This window comes from Scyliorhinus canicula, chromosome 6 (assembly GCF_902713615.1).
Source record: "Scyliorhinus canicula chromosome 6, sScyCan1.1, whole genome shotgun sequence".
Lineage (NCBI taxonomy): Eukaryota > Metazoa > Chordata > Chondrichthyes > Carcharhiniformes > Scyliorhinidae > Scyliorhinus > Scyliorhinus canicula.
The window spans coordinates 220,742,323-220,761,888 of NC_052151.1; the positions used below are offsets into that span (position 1 = coordinate 220,742,323).

Genomic DNA, 19,566 nt, shown 5'->3' on the forward strand with positions numbered 1-19,566 from the left:
TCCCACTGCAGAAACTGCATTTCCACCTGTCCTTCCTTGTTGATTGACAAACGCGGGAAGCCACTGATGCACCAGAACCTCCCGGTCGCCGCTTGGAAACAGGTACTCCGCTCAAATGCATTAGAATTACTAAAGGACGCACGCGCATCAGTTTTTTCTTCAGTTCTGCAACGTCAACGAGGCAAAGTTGGTCCCTGCTCTGAGTTCCTCAAATTTCCGCAAATCTACCATAACCAACTTATGGCGCGCCCACATCTCCATGGGTGCAAATATTAAACGCTAAAATAACACAAGAAATACTTATTTTCTTCATTTCAGAAGGCGCTGCTGCACTGAACCATTCAGTTCCTCAATCATCCCATTCAGTTGCAACGATGAGTCACTGAGACGGAATTTAACACACTCGGCAGAAATTAAGCAGCAAAAATATTTTCATTCAATTACGTATATGCCGATGGACCTAAGAGACATTTTGGATTGTTCAGGGGTTAGAGGGGGAAAAGTCAGATAAAATGCAAGCGCACAACACTATTAAATCAGAGAAACTCATAGGGTGCATTTAAATCCATCCGATATTCAATTCTTTCTTTCTGTCTGTCTGTCTTTCTTTCCTTCTGACTGTCAGCCCGTTTTTCTTTCTCTCTTTCTTTCTTTCTGTCTTTCTTTATAGCTGTCTTTCTTTCTGTCTGTGTATTTCTTTCTTTCTTTCCTTCTGTCTCTCTGTCTGTTTTTCTTTCTTTCTGTGTTTCTGTCTTTCTTTCTTTCTGCAATTATGTCTTTTGTCACTTTAAATCTTTTCTTTCTGCACCGCTGCAAATACATTCATCCTTGTTTCCTGGCGCACCTGTTCAAAAGCCGAAAGGAACGAAGAAAGGTTCAGGGAAATACGAGTCATCATCTGCGACAGTTTTTGTCAGGGCTTCTGGCGTGTCTGTAGCTCTGTGCACCATCACTGGCTGCACAGTAATACACCGCCGAGTCGGCTGGTTTAACTCTTTGGACTTTCAAAGTGGACATCTTATCATTCATCGTTCGGGTGATCTCAAATCCAGTTTTGAAGACCTCGTCGTATCTAGCGTCGCTACCCTTGTACTGAGACCCGATGAATGTGAACCCTTGTCCAGGGATTTGGCGATACCAGAGCATGTTATCACGCATAGTGCCATTCTGAAAACAATTTATCTCAGCCTCTTTTTCCAGTTCCACAGCTATGGAATCCGGCCACTGGTGTATCACATCCGCCAGAGGACACTCTGATCAAAAACAGAGGACATTTTTCATAATCTGATACATTTGAGGAACTAAATTACATTTCCAGTTACTGCCTTGGTAAATATTGGCAACGAAGAAGTGCGTCACCTGCATATTAGCTTTAAAATACCCAACGCCAACATTTCACTAATCCGAAATATCTGGACTTCCCAGCAAATCAAAAGCTGAATAATAAATAACGTAGTTTTTCCGAAGCCATCACTTTCTGGACTTATAAGATAAAGCGACATTAACTGTTATCGATAAATATCTTAATAATACTAAACATCTTTTCAGAAGACTATGCAACGATTATCTCAGATCATGGCATCAGCTGATTACACACAACGGGATCCAAATTATTTTCGCGGGAAGTACAACACTTCAAAATAGTAAAAGTTATCTTACTTGGAGATAGAAATAGAAGAGCAAAGGCAAGCAAATTGAAATGCATGTTTGCCGGAAATCGATGCGATAATGTTTGTCTGAGGGCTGAGGACGATGATTTTGAAGGGTATGCAAATTTCCACGTCATATCCGGTAGTTGTTCAAATATATTTAAATAAGGAGTCTCCATGTCTCGAGCACCTCATGTTCGAAGGTGACGTGGTCTATGTTCAAACCCCTTTTCTTTATTTGAAGTTTGGCCACTGTTCCGTTATTGAAACATTGCAACCCCTCTGGGCAGAACAATGTCCAACCACCAACTCTGTGGCCGGAGATAGATTATTTCTGGTTATTGATTTTGATTGAGGGGCATCGAATGCTGTGGAGATTAGTCGAAGGTGGGAACTCGTCGTTTCAATAACGCGGACCGTTATATTCGCTCAATTAAGAGGGAGGGCAGAGCCTTTGTTTAATTCTCTCCTTAGGACTACTCCATCCATTATCCAGTATTCCCTCAACCGCATGAAAGTGTAACAGCGAACTAGCCGCTCAACCAATGACTTTGTTTGGTCAGTCGAAATAGAATGTTAGAAATGATAGGGGGCTCCGTTATGTGTGTGAATCGAGAATCTGTACTTTTATAGTCGACCGGGAATTGGTTAGAGGGAGATTCACCTCGATTGGACAACTGTTGAGAATTACTAACACTGTGGAGAGACTCAAGGATGGAGCAGAGCAAGTTAAAAGAAGGAGAGAACAGGGAAGCAATGCAGACACCGGGACAAAGTACAAACTCCAGACAGCCACCCAAGGGCCGAATCGATCCCGGGTTTTAGCCGTGGTGAGTGTTAACCACCGGTGGTTAGTATAAAGTACGTGCCGTACCGCCCCAATCAGCACCATTTCATGGTCAACAACAGAACATGTATCTTGGGAAAGAGAGTAACACGCATATGGATCTTTCTCTGTTTCTCTTTCCCTCTCACCCAGGAGATTACAAGAATGTGATTAATACGTATGGGTTGCTCAGGGAAGCAGGAGACAACAATAGAATGTCAGACCTAACATGACATAACTGACGAGCAGGAGACACACGAGATATCGTGGAATCGCGTTCTGCTATTGATTTGCAATAGGTTTGAAGATGTTGAATGGTTGACCACATGTTCTTGTGTAACAGGTCAGAGTAAGGGATACTGCAGTTAACCTGTGGTTTCAGGAGTCTGAAATGGCTCTTTCTGCCGTTGAACAACGTTGAGAGACATAAATGAGCAGCTCGTATTTCTGTGTAGTAAGCGATAGAAGGCTGACCCAGCCTCGTCCTTTTGCAATTTAAATGGTTCAAGGAACTGAATGAGCCTTAGAACATAGAACAGTACAGCACAGAACAGGCCCTTCGGCCCTCGATGTTGTGCCGAGCAATGATCACCCTACTGAAGCCAACGTATCCACCCTATACCAGTAACCCCCCCCCCCCCCAATTAACCTTATTTTTTTAGGACACTAAGGGCAATTTATTACAGCCAATCCACCTAACCCGCACATCTTTGGACTGTGGGAGGAAACCGGAGCACCCGGAGGAAACCCACGCACACACGGGGATGACGTGCAGACTCCGCACAGACAGTGACCCAGCTGGGAACTGAACCTGGGACCCTGGAGCTGTGAAGCATTTATGCTAACCACCATGCTACCGTGCTGCCCAAATAATTTCTTCAGATGTATCCTAATGTTCTGCGCCTGAAATCAGAAGAACTGACGATGAAGGTATTTATGGATCTGTTGTGACTTTGCTCAGTATAAGCCGCCCATGTTTGACAAAGGATATAGTGGAAACACAGCGCCACCTCGTGGCGGAATGTAGTAAGATTAAATAAGTTCATTTTTTCCCTGGTTCAGGGAGGTCTGGGTCCACAATATGTGAGGGTATTTTGTCTGACGAGGAGTCTGAAGCGCAACGCCTTTAACGCTTCACATAAAAATGTACAAAATACATCCCCCAATCGCACCACATCTTCCTTTGACGCTGTTGCCCTTCAGAGTCGAGTTCTTATTTTCAATAATTTTCAGAACCAAAAATCCGCCTTCTGAACGTTCTTTGAACCAACCATGGGTACCCGTCAAATTGGGCCGAATAACAAGAGGCCTTTTCTGGTGGGCGGAATATATCGTCTCCGGTTATCAGGATGCCCCCTTTCCACAGTGAGAGCATTTAAACGTGTCCTTGGTTCTCTTCAATGAGAATATGTATGCAGAAGGGCAATAATAATATTCATATTTCTGCATTTTCACTTGAATGCAATGGTCACAGTCTTTATATAATGTCAAAACCACTTGTGTGCCCATAAACAGTCCTCTCGTAAATAATTATTTCTTGATTTGAACACGCCTCACTTTAACTACTTGATAAACGTCGTTAACCATCCAATTAGTTGCATAGGCCAATAATTGCGACTGTTCTGAAAAGGGTCTAGTCGCATCTTTGCAGAGGAATCCGATAAATACTTTGACGACATGTTTGGGGGGTGGTGGAGGGGGAGGGGTTCAGGAAGATACATCGGTTGATTGCACACCGAACATTCTGTCACCAGCGGTCTTGCACGACTGCTATAAAATCCGCCCTGACATTTCAGTTGTCTTCTGTGTTTTTTTACACATCTTTTTTGTCTGTCTTTACGTGTACACTGGTTCCCGTTCATCCCCTCTTTCTATATATACATAAACTATTTATTGTTTTCATGATGAACCGGATTTTAAAGCGGAAAGGAACGAACTTGCTGTCGGTGGGAGGGGTCTGGATTCACCAACGCAGAAGACGTTGGTCGATGAAAGTTTTTGTTGGGGCCACAAATGAGTCTGTAACGCTGTGCAGCATCACTGGCAGCGCAGTAATACTCGGCCGAGTCGGCTGGTTCAACGATTCGGATCCTCAGGCTCGACATCTTATCGTTCCCACTTTTTGTGATTTCAAATCCACTTTTGAAGCTCTCTTCGTATTGAACTTCATTGCCTCTATACTTACTGCCGATCAACGTGAATCCTTCTCCGGGAATGAGGCGATACCAGAGCATGGTAGCACGCACTGTCTCATTCTGGAGACAATTAAACCGGACCTCCTGTCCTTGTTCAACAGCGATTGAGGCCGGCCACTGATGTATGACATCCGCCAAAAGACATTCTGAATAGAAACAGGTGACAGTTTAATTAACCGCATGCTTTTCAAAATTCCTACATGTTGATAAACTCCTTGGCCATTCGAATTGATGCTTCATGAATATCCGACATTAAAGCGAGTTTCAGCTGCATGCAAGTTTTCCAACACACAATGCCAGTATAAATAAAGAAATCCTATAAATCTCGCGTTATCAGCAAATTGAAAAGTGGGTAATGAATAACCATGTAATGCTCGGCACAACATCGAGGGCCGAAGGGCATGTTCTGTGCTGTACTGTTCTATATGTTCTATGTTAAAGAACAATTCAACTCTGGAAGCGTAAGTTTAATTTTGAATATATTTTGGCAGTTACAGTATATTTAGTGCCTGTTCGGTAGATTCGTTCTAATTGTATTGAATTATTCTTGTTAGATTTTATTCTTCTGGTGGACATGTAATTATTCTGTAAAATTTCAGTACCGCATAATTTTCTAAATTTGGTTCACCATGAGAGAATAGCAAGGTTGTGAGACAAAATGATCTTACTTGGCGTCAGATGAAGAAGAGCAAAGACAAGACAATTGAGCTGCATGGCTGAGATCAAGTGTCCACATAATGTTTCAGTCAAGGGCTGAGAGTGATTCAGAGGATGTAACGCCAAGGCCGGAAGTTGGCAAAGCAAATAGAAATAAAGAATGCGCGAGCCGCAGTCTTTTCGACTGTCAATCAGCAGTGAATGTTACCGACATGAATGAGCTTCAATAATAAAGTCTCCCCTTCGTCCGACCGACTGAGTTTGATATGGGCCGGCGTCCGGATACAGTTTGTGTGGGGTGAAGGGGGGCGGCGGTGATGGGGTCCCAGTGCTAGGGGAGATGGTGATGGTTCGGATATCGGGGTGTTGGGGATGTGCATTATGGGGGTGAGGGACTATTTTATCCATTGATGGGATTTGGGCATGGCTGAGCGGGCCACTATTTATTATTCATTTCAGAGTGATTATAGGAATCAGTCACATTGCAGTTGGATTGGGCCGGTACATTTCCTGCCATAAAGGGCATTGGTCAACTTATTTTATTACGAGAATGGTCAATGGTTTCATGGTCATCAGAAGACTTTGAACATTAATTAACTTCAAGCGGGGTTCCTGCCCCTCCATGCGGATAAGTCCAGACGCAGGGAGCAGCCGGCCAATCTGATTCTCCGAACACTCGCTGGTGTTTGAAGTACCTGAAGCTATTAAATCTCTACAGTGCAGAAGAAAACTATTCGGCCAATAGAGTCGGCACCGACCCTTTGACAGTTTGCCTGGGCGCATGTCCCGGCCTCATCCCCGCATCACCGTCAGCTAACGGGCATATCTTTGGACACTGAGGTGACATTTAGTATGGAAAATCCACCTGACCTTCAAATGTTTCAGCTTTGGGAGGAAACCGGAGTACCGGAAGAAACCTAGGCAGCCACTGTGACCCCTCTACAGACCCACCCCAGGGGCACCAAAACAGTTTTCCCTCATCGTGGTTAGACACGCAATGCGTAAAGCGTTGCCGATGCGCCAGAGTGCTGAACACTTCAGGTCAAACATTTTCAAGCAGAGTATACCAGAGCATGCAGCTGCCGGGTACCTAGCTGGGTTCGGCAGCTGCCCACAACTCTGTTACCCAACAGGAAATACCGTCCTCAGCAATCTGTTGTGTTCCCATTTATTAATAGCGTCGGTTAACTTCATTGAAAAAGGAACACATTTGAGTGGATGGAGGGAAGGTGGTGGTCGAGGAGTTGGAGGGATGAGCATGGCTTCGGAGTAAATTAGCTGTTTATTCGAAGCCGAGAGCAGGAAATATTGTGAAGGCAATGCTGTCTAATGTGCAAAGGTACAAAACCTTGGTGAGGCCACATTTGGAGTACTATGTGCAGTTCTGGTCGCCTCATTTTAGGATGGATGTGGAAGCTTTGGAAAAGGTGCAAAGCAGATTTACCAGGATGTGGCCTGGAATGGAGAGTAGGTCTTACGAGGAAAGGTTGAGGGTGCTCGGCCTTTTCTCATTAGAACGGAAAAGGATGAGGGGCGACTTGATAGAGGTTTATAAGATGATCAGGGGAATAGATAGAGTAGACAGTCAGAGATTTTTCCCCCGGTAGCATTGTGGATAGCACAATTGCTTCACAGCTCCAGGGTCCCAGGTTCGATTCCGGCTTGGGTCACTGTCTGTGCGGAGTCTGCACATCCTCCCCCTGTGTGCGTGGGTTTCCTCCGGGTGCTCCGGTTTCCTCCAACCGTCCAAAGATCTGCACGTTAGGTGGATTGGCCGTGATAAATTGCCGTTAGTGGCCCAAATTTGCCCTTAGTGTTGGGTGGGGTTACTGGGTTATGGCGTTATGGGGATAGGGTGGAGGTGTAAATCTTGGGTAGGGTGCTCTTTCCAGGAGCCGGTGCAGACTCGATGGGCCGAATTGCCTCCTCCTGCACTGTAAATAATATGTCTATTACAAGGGGACATAAATTTAAGGTGAATGTTGGAAGATATAGGGGGATGGCAGAGGTAGGTTCTTTACCCCACAGAGTAGTGGAGGCATGGAATGCACTGCCTGTGGAAGTAGTTGAGTCGGAAACATTAGGGACCTTCATGCAGCTATTGGATAGGTACATGGATTACGGTAGAATAATGAAGTGTAGATTAATTTGTTCTTAAGAGCAGCATGGTAGCATTGTGGATAGCACAATTGATTCACAGCTCCAGTGTCCCAGGTTCCATTCCGGCTTGGGTCACTGTCTGTGTGGAGTCTGCACATCCTCCCAGTGTATGCGTGGGTTTCCTCCGGATACTGCGGTTTCCACCCACAGTCCAATGATGTGGTTAGGTGGATTGGCCATGATACATTGCCCTTAGTCTCCGAAATTGCCCTTAGTGTTGGGTGGGGTTACTGGGTTATGGGGGATAGGGTGGAGGTGTTGACCTTGGGTAGTGTGCTCTTTCCACGAGCCGCTGCAGACCCGATGGGCCGAATGGCCTCCTTCTGCAGTGTAAATTCTACGATAATCTATGATTAATCTAGGACAAAAGTTCGGCACAGCATCGTGGGCCGAAGGGCCTGTTCTGTGCTGTATTTTTCTACGTTCTATGTTCTATAATGGAATTTTGGAATGACGATTCTGCAATACACATTCAAACAAAGGAAATCGAACATGTAGGTGATCACGAACAACACCCATGGTTGCGAGAAACGAAAGAGGCGTGGTGCTGTTTACCATCTGGTTCTGTAAAATGAGCTGGGACCAGCAATGGGAACAGAATGGCTTCTTCTGTCTTACACTATTCTCTAATTCCATGGTCTGGTTCCATTCAATGTGCGTCAAACATCAAACTTATGCTGCCACCTAATGGCAGAAAGACACCTAATATCAACGCAAATTGTCGGTTTTTGTAGCTGCAGAGCCGCCGTCTGAAACGCTGTGCGAGACTGCAAGCGCAGAAGTAGACAGCGCTTTGAGATGAAGAAAGATTTGCCATATTCAGAGTAAACAACGTTTCACTGTTTCTTTTGGCTTCAAAAGACTCAGATGTGTAAGCTGTCGTTTCCCCTTTTCCAAACGAGTAGAATAACGCTTCCAGGGTCCGGTCTTGTCGTTGTCTGTACCAGTACATATAGCTGTATGCAGTATTCGTTAGAATGCAACGAAGTGTTGTCGATTGTCCGACTTCAATCGATATACTGGAAGGTGACTGTTCCACGAAAGTGGCAAACGTTCCTGTGAAGTGGAAGAAAGTACAGGCTCACATCGCTTCTAATGACGGGTTGGAAAACGGGTTACATGTGTGGAAAGATTTACATTCACATAGCGCCCATCAGAACTTCTTGCGCGCTTCACATAACAAAGTATATATTTAAGTGCTCTCAGCTAAAATATAGGCAAAGCCGTGGACAATTTACGACGGAAAATTCAAATCAATAGCAACATTACAATTCTCATGCTTTATGTGCTCTATTTGGAGTTGGGTCCGTTTCAAATCTTTATCCTGGACACAGGAACTACCGTTCGACAAGTGTAGCTATGAGATCATTTGGGGCACTGAAGAGGACATTCATGGTGGATATTACAACGAAACGGATGCCACCCTAAAGGGGAAGGTTTACGAATTAGAAACAGCAAGAGTATAATGTCACCTCATCCATCTTGAATGAGATTCGAACCTTTAACTCTCTGATATTAGAGCGTTACCGACTAAACTGCAGCTAACAATATAAGGTACCGGGTTCATAACTTACCAGGCAAAAGTGCAGCCATTGATATCAGATAACAAAGTTCATGCAACATTTTTCATTGGCAAGTAGTTGGATGTGAGGACGACTTTGGACCAACTCCGCAAAGAATGCAGTTTCTCTTCTGCACCCTCTGAAATAACAAACATGTGGTTGTCCTGACAAGACAAAGTCATTTCCTGTTCAACGGAAGTACTTTTCTGAGCTGGTCCCCCCTATTGGGCATTTCAGTAAAATTGTAGAATGATGTTGGACAGTACGACAGGCAGGTACTGCAGAGAAGGATTTTTAAAAATTTCCGTCCTGATTCCTCAGAGTAGAATGGAAGGGTTAATGTATCTAGTGGGTTGTCGGGAATACAGAGTCCACAGGGTGAATAGAATCGGCACAAGTACACATCATAGATGAGGAAAGCTGTGTCTGTGCTCCCCAATATTCACATTGCCTGGAAGTGAATTGAGATGGAACATTAGGATCTTTCAAATGAGAATTGGCCAATCAATTGGACTGGAAGATACCTGGCCTGTAGGGGAAAAAAAACAATAGACATAGGGTGGACGGAATTCAGGTCAGTAACGTGATTTTATATACATAGAACATACACTACAGAAGGAGACCATTCGGCCCATAGAGCCTGCACCGACCCACTTAAGCCCTCACTTCCACCCTATGCCCATAACTCAATAACCCCTCCTAACCTTTTTGGACACTAAGGGTTATTTATCATGCCCACCTAATGTGCACGTCTTTTGGACTGTGTGAGGAAAGCCGGAGGACCCGGAGAAACACACGCAGACACGGGGAGAACCTGCAGACTCCACACAGATAGTGACGCAGCGGTGAATCGAACCTGGGACCCTGGCGCTGTGAAGCCACAGTGCTAGCCACGTGTGCTATCGTGCTGCCCTATGTGCCTGTTGATGCCCATTTTGTGTCCGTTGATGCATAGAGTCATGCATATTTCCAACACACTATTCAATAAACTTAATTGTCAAAATAGTGATAAGCACAAAACGTATTTTGTTACCATTCATTGATAGGGTGTGGGTGTCTCTGGTATAGGCACCACTTATTGCTCATTCCGGCTTTGTGCTGAGTTGACGATCGTCACAGATAGAGGCCGACGCTCAGGAAACGCCATTCAACACATCGCGCCTGAGCCTGTAAAATACAACCACCTAACTATTCTTTCCCATATTCCAGCACTTGGCCCATAGCCGTGTCTGCCTTGGCATTGCAACTTGGCAAATGTTCTGATGATCGCAGCCTCTACCAACATTTCAGGCAGTGAGTACCAGACTCCCACCAGCCTCTGGGTTGAAATTTTTTTTCTCACATCCCCTCTAAACCTCCTGGCCTTTAACATAAATCTACGCCCCCTAGTCATTGATCACCCACCAGAGGAAATGGCCCTTTCTATCTACTCCATCTATGCCACTCGTAACATTACTGATCTGAATTATACCTACGAGCAGTCTCCTCTGCTCCAAGGAAAAGGACTCCAGTCAATCCAATCTCTCTGAGTAGCCAAAACTCTCCATCACAGACAACATGATGGGAAATCTCCTCTCCACCCTTTCCAGTGTATCACATGGCCCATATAATGTGGATTGCAGAACTTCATGCTGTACTCTATCTGTGGCTTCACCAATGTTTCTTTTATCATCACAGCATCACCTCCCTGCCCTTAAGCACAATTCCTCGGCCACTAAGGCAAGCATAACATATGCTCTCATAAACACTGTTTATACCTTCCCAGCTAATTTAAGCAACGACTATGCATCTTTACCAATGTCCCTCTCGTTCTCGGTGGTCCCCAAATTCCGACTGTTTATAATGCGTTCTCCTGATATTTTTGCCCAGCGCAGATGAATCACCTCTCACGTATCATGATTAAATTCCATTGACCACTGATCAACCGCGGTGTCCAAACCGTCTACATCCTACTGCAATCGCAGGCTGCATTCCTCATTATATACCAACGCCCACATTTTCGTATCATCCAGTAATTTACTGATCAGTCTTCCTACATTCATGTCTACATCATTTATACAAACCACAAACAGCAAGGGCATCAAGAGACATATCCTGTGGCCAGAAAGGACTTGGAAATTGTTGCCAGCGCCCCTCTAATTTCCTCCTTTGCGCCACTCAACAGCCTGGGCCTTGAGATGGTGAACGGCCTTCACTATCACCACCATTATCATCTGCACTCCATCATTTGGATTTGGATTTAGATTTGATTATTGTCACGTTTGCCCAGGTACAGTGAATAGTATTTTTCTACGAGCAGCTGAAACAGATAATTTAATAAATGAAAATAAAAGAAAAAGAAAAAACATAAAAAGACAACACAAGCTCCACAATACAACTACATCGACAACCGGCATCGGGTGAAGCATGCAGGAGTGTAGTGTTAATCAGGTCATTTCGTAGGAGGGCACGTCGTGACGTTGCATTACTTATGGATTTCTGGCACATTTCAGAGAGTAATTGGAAGTCAGCTATATTGAAATTGGGCCGATGCATTTCAGACCCAATAAAGGCAGCAGGACATCTTTCGGAAAGCACATCAGAGGATCGTATGTGTATTTATGACAATCGCTATTAGTTCTTAGGTCACAATATAGCTTTCAATTGCAGATATTTGTTAATGTAAGAGAATAGCAAATATTATTTCGAGGAGGCGACATAGACACAAGGAAGAAAGCAAATAAGGTTATTCGATCGGGTGAGATGAACAAGGGTGCAGCAGGTCTTTGTGATTTTAAGTTATTACCATCTAAACGCGTTTGCAGAGACCGTAATTGCTTAATGGGACTCTTTCGTTCGCAACAATTGTCTGATTTAACACAGTAAAGAACTTTTTCTTCTCTCCTTTTATGATATCTAGGCATTGATGTGTTGTGTAAGCTGGGTCTGCGAGGACTGCGTTTACTGCAGTGGTGAGAGAGACAGGCTTCCAACAATTGAAGAAATGCAACTCGATTTTATTGAACTCTTAACTATCATATACATTTTGACAGTGGATTGACACTGTGCTGAGTTGACTGGAGAGCTGAGGCTAACCTGATCAGACTATCTTACTACCACATGGTGTATGTTCTAGTTGCTGCTCACGAGCTCTGACTGTCTCAGCAGCTGGATCCAGAAACAGCGGTAAAACTAGTGCCCTCTGGCTTTATAGTGGCCGTGTCCTGTCTGGTGATTGGCTGCTGTGCTCTGTGTGTTCATTGGTCATCCTGTGTGAATCACTGCTTGTCTCTGCACCATCATATACCTGTGTTTATATTATGACAGGCGTCACTGCAATGTTACTTTTATTTCCCACCGATAATTGTCATTTAGTACGTGGTTGTGAGCTATATACTTCAACCTCTACAGTCGACGGAATGCAAGTACATCCAGGATGCAGGTAGGAAGGGAGGTCCGATATTTGAACCCAGCGACTGTGAAACAGATTCAATATAGGTCAAGGTCAGATAGGTGTGCTGCTTTACCAAGTATCTAATACGCCTGTTCTTCTGATTGGTAGTGGGACGCGATTCTATCGAATGAGCATGGGTGAGTTACTGCAGTCCATCTAATCGATGACACTCATCGTCTTTTCGTGCTTCATACAATGGAGCGTTCTGTTACTGTGTTCGATGTTTCGTTCAAAGGGTGTGGAAGGAAGGGGCGCCAGGCAGTTGCACAATCGTCATAAACACCTGGATCCCTGATGGAGGCGCTCCATTATGCATGCGATCTTAAACCGACCTTTCTCTCAGTTGGTCACCCCAGATCTTTAAATGTTGGGCTGCTCTCATCTCTAATTGGTCTTGGAAAATTGCGTTGTCTTCATTTCCCGGCGCAGATCCGTGAAGCCTATACATTTTTTTCAACTAACCTCACCGTTCCGCGGTAACAATGAAAGACATTCATTTAATGTGATGTAACTCCCATACCGCCATCTTTCCAATTTCAGCATGGGTTTTGGTGTCACTACTCTAGGCCGCTATATTAGTGGTCTACCAATCTACCATAATGTTAGTGTAAAGTGGTAAAGAAGATTCAATGCTTTAATATTTAGTGATATGAATTCATACTTTCTAAGAAAACAGTCACACGAAGATAACTTCCGGACTAGCTACCAAGCGGTTTTGACACAGATTCTGAAAAACAACGAGGAGGAATATGACCAGAATGCCTTGTGGCATTGACCTTTTTTTGCAATTAATGGACAACTTAATGTGGCCATTCCACCTACCCTGCACATCTGTTTGTGTTCTGGGGGTGATACCCACGTAGAAACGCGAGATTGTGCAAACTCCATACGGTCAGTGACCAGGGGCTAGGATCAATCCCGGGCCCTCGGCGCCGTCAGGCAGCGGTTCCAATCACTGTGCACCTTATGCCTCAGCTTTAGAGCGATACCAGAGGCGAGTAATACACTGGCAGCAGTAGTGTTGAACATCAATGTGTAGGCAGACGGGAGAAGTTCCAATGGCTGCGCACAATGTAGGAAGAGCAAGCGGAGATTTAGTAGAGCGTCTTCAAATAGGGAGTAGGTTCGTTAGTTTAATGACGAGTGGCCGCTTCTACTGATAGAAGGGCTGAAAAACCAAGAGGAACAGATCGAACGTAATTGACTAAATCATCTGGGGAGAAAGAGCGAAGTTCCTTTTGAGGATGAAGTTACGGTGATCTTGCAGGCACAAGCATCTGAGAAGAAGATGGTTGCAGATTTAATGGTAGCATTGAAAATAGAGCGCGACTCGGCAAATCGGTGAAGGAAACCAATCGGGTGAGTGGAAAGACCCGGTCGTTTTTGCAGCTAACCTGCTTCTCTGAAAGCACTGCAACGGGGAAGACGGGAGGAATGAGTTCTCCGGCCCTGCATTGTTCCATGAATCCTAGATGGTGGCAGAAAATGAACCCAGAACAGCAATGTCTCACTGCCACCTTGTGACGGAAATTGAACCCACACAGCAATGTCTCACGTACACCTTCTGGTGGAAAATGAACCCAGAACAGTAATGTTTCACTGCCATCTTGTGACGGAAATTGAACCCGGAGCCACCGACTCGAAACCTGTCGGTTTTTGTAGCTGCAGAATCGCTTTCTCAAACGCTGTGCAATACTACAAGCGCAGAAGTAGACAGCGTCGTAAGATGGAGCGGCCTCGATCAATTCCAACATAAACAGTGTTTGGCTGGGCCTCTTGGCATTAAAAGACTCCGATGTGTAAGCTTGAATAGCATCCTTGCCAGCCGAAAAGAACAGAGCTTCGATTGCCTCGCCTCGTTGTTGTCTGTACCAGTACATGTTGGGGTAGCCAGTATTCTTCAGCTGGCATCTGAGTATTGTCGAGTCTCCTTTGGCTATCGATAGGAACGGAGGCGACTGTTCAACGTCAGAGGCGAGAATTCCTGATGAATTGAATATCGAATCGATTCGAGGTTAAATCAAAAATGCGTTATAACCAGGGCACTGAAACAATTAGCTTGCATATATATGCAGTTATTAGAATCTCGTGACATCCGAACATGTTTTCGAACTATTTAAAAATGCAATGCTGATCACGAAATGCATGAAACGCCGTTGGGAATTGTGGACAGTACATTGCCGCAGACAGCAATCTGCTGATAACTAATTCATAAGGGCTCTTTTCAGCGGATTGATGTTTGAAAGGTGATGCAAGACACGGGGATAATCCTCTGCCCTCCGTGTCGAGCAAAGCGATCATTTCCGTGCACTCGCAAGGACTGATCCGATGACATGTTATCCAATGGCTGGCCGCTGTGAAATGTCATCCCTGCAGAGGCAGGCGCCGGAATGTGGCGACTAGGGTCTTTTCACGGTAACTTTAGTTGAAGCCTACTTGTTACAATAAGCGATTTTCATTTCAAATTGTGTGTTTTAAATTTGAAGCCCCGCTTTTGGAAGAAGTGTGGAACATATGGGATTGTACCTCAGATATGGGATTGCAACAGCCTCAGTTACAGCTGACCTTGCAATGCAATGAAGTTGAAATTTCGACTTACCTGGAAGAAGTGCAGCCAATGACATGACATAACAACATTCCAGCAACATGGTCGTGTACTTGGCCTCTCGTTCGGTGTGAGAACAGGGTTCAGTTCAATAGACAGTTAGATGGACGTTTCACTGCTGCATCTTGTTAAATGCTGAACATTTCATTTGCATTCTTATGCGAACGTCACTTCCCCCGGAACCTGCGCTCCTCCCTATTACTCTCCTCAGAAATTATGTCCAATCATTCGACACAGTGTGGCGGGAAATAACTAAATAATAAGGTTGAATTTTCAGAGTTTTCTTTCGAGCAGATTACGAGAGTCAATTCGCCTGGTGGATTACAGCTGACAATATTCATAGATGGAAGATAATTGGAAATATTTGACATGAAATGTGCACATGGTACCTGGGGTCCATATATATATTTTATTTCCTGCAGCAACATGGTGTGCTGTGGTCAGAAACGCATTGCCTGAAATAATTATCTTAGAATTTACAGTGCAGAAGGAGGCCATTCGGCCCATCGAGTCTGCACCGGCTCTTGGAAAGAGCACCCAAGGTCAACGAATCCACCCGATCCCCATAACCCAGTAACCCCACCTAACACTAAGGGCAATTTTGGACACTAAGGGCAATTTATCATGGCCAATCCACCTAATCTGCACATCTTTGGACTGTGGGAGAAAACCGGAGCACCCGGAGGAAACCCACGCACACACGAGGAGGATGTGCAGAGTCCGCACAGACAGTGACCCAAGCCAGAATCGAACCTGGGACCCCGGAACTGTGAAGCAATTGTGCTATCCACGATGCTACCGTGCTGCCCGTTATGTTAGCAGAATGATAACATCTTGGAGAATTGAATTGAGTGCATGCTGGAGCACCAAATTAAGTATGTTAACGGTTGAGATTTATAGATTTTCACGAGTACGGAATCAATGATTAGATCCATTGAATCCCCACAGTGCAAATGAGGTATATCCATCCATCCCGTTTGAACCGACTCCCTGAAAGAAGACGCTACATTGGGTGGCACTCCCCCGCCAATCCATTGGATTGGACAGCATCTTTAGACATTAAGTGGCAATTTAGCATATGCCAATCTGCCGAAGCTGGAGATCTTTGAACTCAGGAGGAAAGCGGAGGACACGGAAAAATCCCACACAGGCACAGGGAGAACTTACAAACTCCCCATAGACAGTCCCCCAAAGCTAGAATTGAACCCAGGTCTCTCGCACTGTGAGGCAGCAGTGCTAATCTACCATGCCATTATGGACAATTAAGTGGAGTTGAGTATTTCGTCAGAATAGCCATCTAATAGCAGGCGGAGCAGTCTTGCCAAGTGGCCTATTCTGCTCCTACGCATTATGATCCAAACTGGCAGACCATCCGAAGTTAGCAATTTAAATCGCTTCTATCGGACCGCTGCCTGCCAAGCAGAATTGTCCAGAGGAAGCTAGCCCTTCTGAACAATGTCCGGGCAAACCATTAGGTGGGAACTTCCTAGATGGATTCCCCAGCTCATCATTGGGTGCCCCCTAAATGCGACGACGCCTGAAATCCAGAGAATTATAGGCATCGCTCTCGCATTGGAGTAAAAGGGGATTTGAACGGATTCTTCCTTGCGGCACAGAACACATTTGGGTCCAATTCTTGCCCGTCTGACCCAACGAGCTCTGAATCTCGCGCTGGTACGGGTCTTCAGTCTGCTGGAATTGTAAACCGTAACAGGGAAGTGGTGGTGACAGGCGCCTCAGATGGGGCATCTGTTTTGCAGTCATTGTAAAACTGAGCTTCTACAGCATCGGCTACCCACATTTCCGGTGTGCTTCCATACAAAATTGCCCTTGAGAACACAAAGGTGACTAGTTTGTTGAATCCACATTGATGGCTTGCTATTCCAGTTCTATGATAGATTGATAATCGGTCGAGAGGTAGCCCCAGGAACATCCGTCCTCGATGGGGAACTTTTGGCGCAATATCAGTGAACTAGTAAAACCTAGGTTCAAATCCCACTACAGCAGATGGTTAAATTTGAGTTCCATACAAATTTGTAAGCAATGGTTTAAGGATTTCCGTCCCCTTTTCTGAGAAATCTCACCTGGTGTGCTAATGTTACTTAGAGTAGGAAGTTTGCTATTCTTACCTGATGGAGCTCCAGAACCCAGCGAAATTGTTAATCATGGAATGCTCTATCAAGCCATTCAGAAGAAATGGACAACAAATGATAGGTCAACCAAAAAATGTATTATCGACGCAATAATTATTGATCCAAGATTGTGACGTTTATTTAATTACATTTTCATTACATTGTGGGGGATTGTGTTTTCACCTAATGCAATGGGGTATTTACTTCAGAACTCTGGATTAGTAGCCTAGGAAGGTTATTATGGTGCTGCCATATTTGAGGGACAAACGCGAACTCAAGGGTTAACATATTCAGTATTTGCTGTTTGTCTGAAAAGTGTGCAAATCGGCACCTGCATCAAAGCGCAAACTGCCTTGAAAGCATTCAGAAACCGCACTCAGGAAACAGGTGTCCAAGACTGCATCATATCTGGAGAGTCCTCTCAAATTTTCAAATGGCACATTGTTCCTGACCTATTTAAGACCGGCAGTATTTTTCTGTTGCGGAAGTACACGACTGCTTAATGCTGCAGAGGTTACAGCGAGTTCTCAGAGAATGATAACAGAAACTCTAGCCTTCAGCAATAATGAGAGACTGGAGAGACAGATGGCATTTTTGTTTCGGGACAAGAGGTGTTTTTCATTTTGGATACAATGATCCAGTTCAGGGACAAAAGGTGTTTTTCATATTGGATTCAATGATCGAGTTCAGGGACAAAAGGTGTTTTTCATATTGATTACAATGATCCAGTTCAGGGACAAAAGGTGTTTTTCATTTTGGATACAATGATCCAGTTCAGGGACAAAAGGTGTTTTTCATATTGGATTCAATGATCGAGTTCAGGGACAAAAGGTGTTTTTCATATTGATTACAATGATCCAGTTCAGGGACAAAAGGTGTTTTTCATATTGGATACAATGATCCAGTTCAGGGACAAAAGGTGTTTTTCATATCGGATACAATGATCCAGTTCAGGGACAAAAGGTGTTTCTCATATCGGACACAATGATCCAGTTCAGGGACAAAAGGTGTTTTTCATATTGGATACAATGATCCAGTTCAGGGACAAAAGGTGTTTTTCATATTGGATTCAATGATCGAGTTCAGGGACAAAAGGTGTTTTTCATATTGATTACAATGATCCAGTTCAGGGACAAAAGGTGTTTTTCATATTGGATACAATGATCCAGTTCAGGGACAAAAGGTGTTTTTCATATCGGATACAATGATCCAGTTCAGGGACAAAAGGTGTTTCTCATATCGGACACAATGATCCAGTTCAGGGACAAAAGGTGTTTTTCATATTGGATACAATGATCCAGTTCAGGGACAAAAGGTGTTTTTCATATTGGATACAATGATCCAGTTCAGGGACAAAAGGTGTTTTTCATATTGATTACAATGATCCTGTTCCGGGACAAAAGGTGTTTTTCATGTTGATTACAATGATCCAGTTCAGGGACAAAAGGTGTTTTTCATATCGGATACAATGATCCAGTTCAGGTACGAAAGGTGTTTTTCATATTGGATACAATGATCCAGTTCAAGGACTAAAGGTGTTTTTCATATAGGATACAATGATCCAGTTCAGGTACAAAATGTGTTTTTCATATTGGATACAGATGATCCAATTCAGAGAATCTTTTGATAGAGTAGCAATGGGAAACTCTTCCAACTGCAGTCACTGTGGTGACCAGATGACGCATGAAGGGAAAATTACGAGGAGGCGGATGATGGGGTGGGTGGGGGGATTGTCTCTGTCAGTGTGCTGCAATGATTCAGATGAAACATCCAGAAATGGTGAGGGCAGCAGATTTGATCACAACATTCAGTCAAGAATTGTTCAAATATTTGCCACGGAAAAAAGTGGAAAGCAGAATATTCAAACGATTGGGTAGCTCTTAAAAGTCACCGCTAGATTTAGTGATGATCTGTAGTTCTGCATCATTCCACGCTCAGATGAAAATGTTAAGCTCTCGTCTTCATGGTAACAACGAGATAAATACCACCAGGTGTGTTAAATATCTGCTCACTATCTGTCACAGACTTCTTTACCGAAGGCTGTAGTGGAGTCACAGCGTCATCTGGTGCCAATATCAATCAAGCACAAGAGGCTGAAATGTATCTCTTATTCCAGGTATCTCTGGTCACGGACATTGTGCGGATTTGTTTCAATGATGTCAATGAATCTCAACCTCTTCTCTATCAATGTTGTAGAAAAGGAACTAAATTTTAAGCGGCAGCAATTGCCCTTTATGGAGGAGGGTTCCAAATCTCAGTTGTTTCTGAGTACAAGTGCTTCCTGAGATCTCTCCTGAATAGCCTAGCCAGAATTTTTAGACTTTGCCTCCTAGTTTTAAAATGTCCA

At 44.3% G+C, this 19,566-nt stretch overlaps 3 gene segments (V, D, J or C); all 3 read right to left on the reverse strand.

Annotated features, from left to right (window-relative positions):
- Positions 1-762: 762 nt before the first annotated feature.
- LOC119968038 lies at positions 763-1,786 on the reverse strand. The segment is given in 2 exon segments: positions 763-1,253; positions 1,660-1,786. Coding segments are annotated over 2 exon segments (486 nt in total).
- A 6,350-nt stretch (positions 1,787-8,136) lies between these two features.
- On the reverse strand, positions 8,137-9,201 carry LOC119968039. The segment is given in 2 exon segments: positions 8,137-8,543; positions 9,062-9,201. Coding segments are annotated over 2 exon segments (456 nt in total).
- A 2,087-nt stretch (positions 9,202-11,288) lies between these two features.
- LOC119968040 lies at positions 11,289-15,243 on the reverse strand. The segment is given in 3 exon segments: positions 11,289-11,348; positions 14,129-14,466; positions 15,082-15,243. Coding segments are annotated over 3 exon segments (447 nt in total).
- Positions 15,244-19,566: the final 4,323 nt, after the last annotated feature.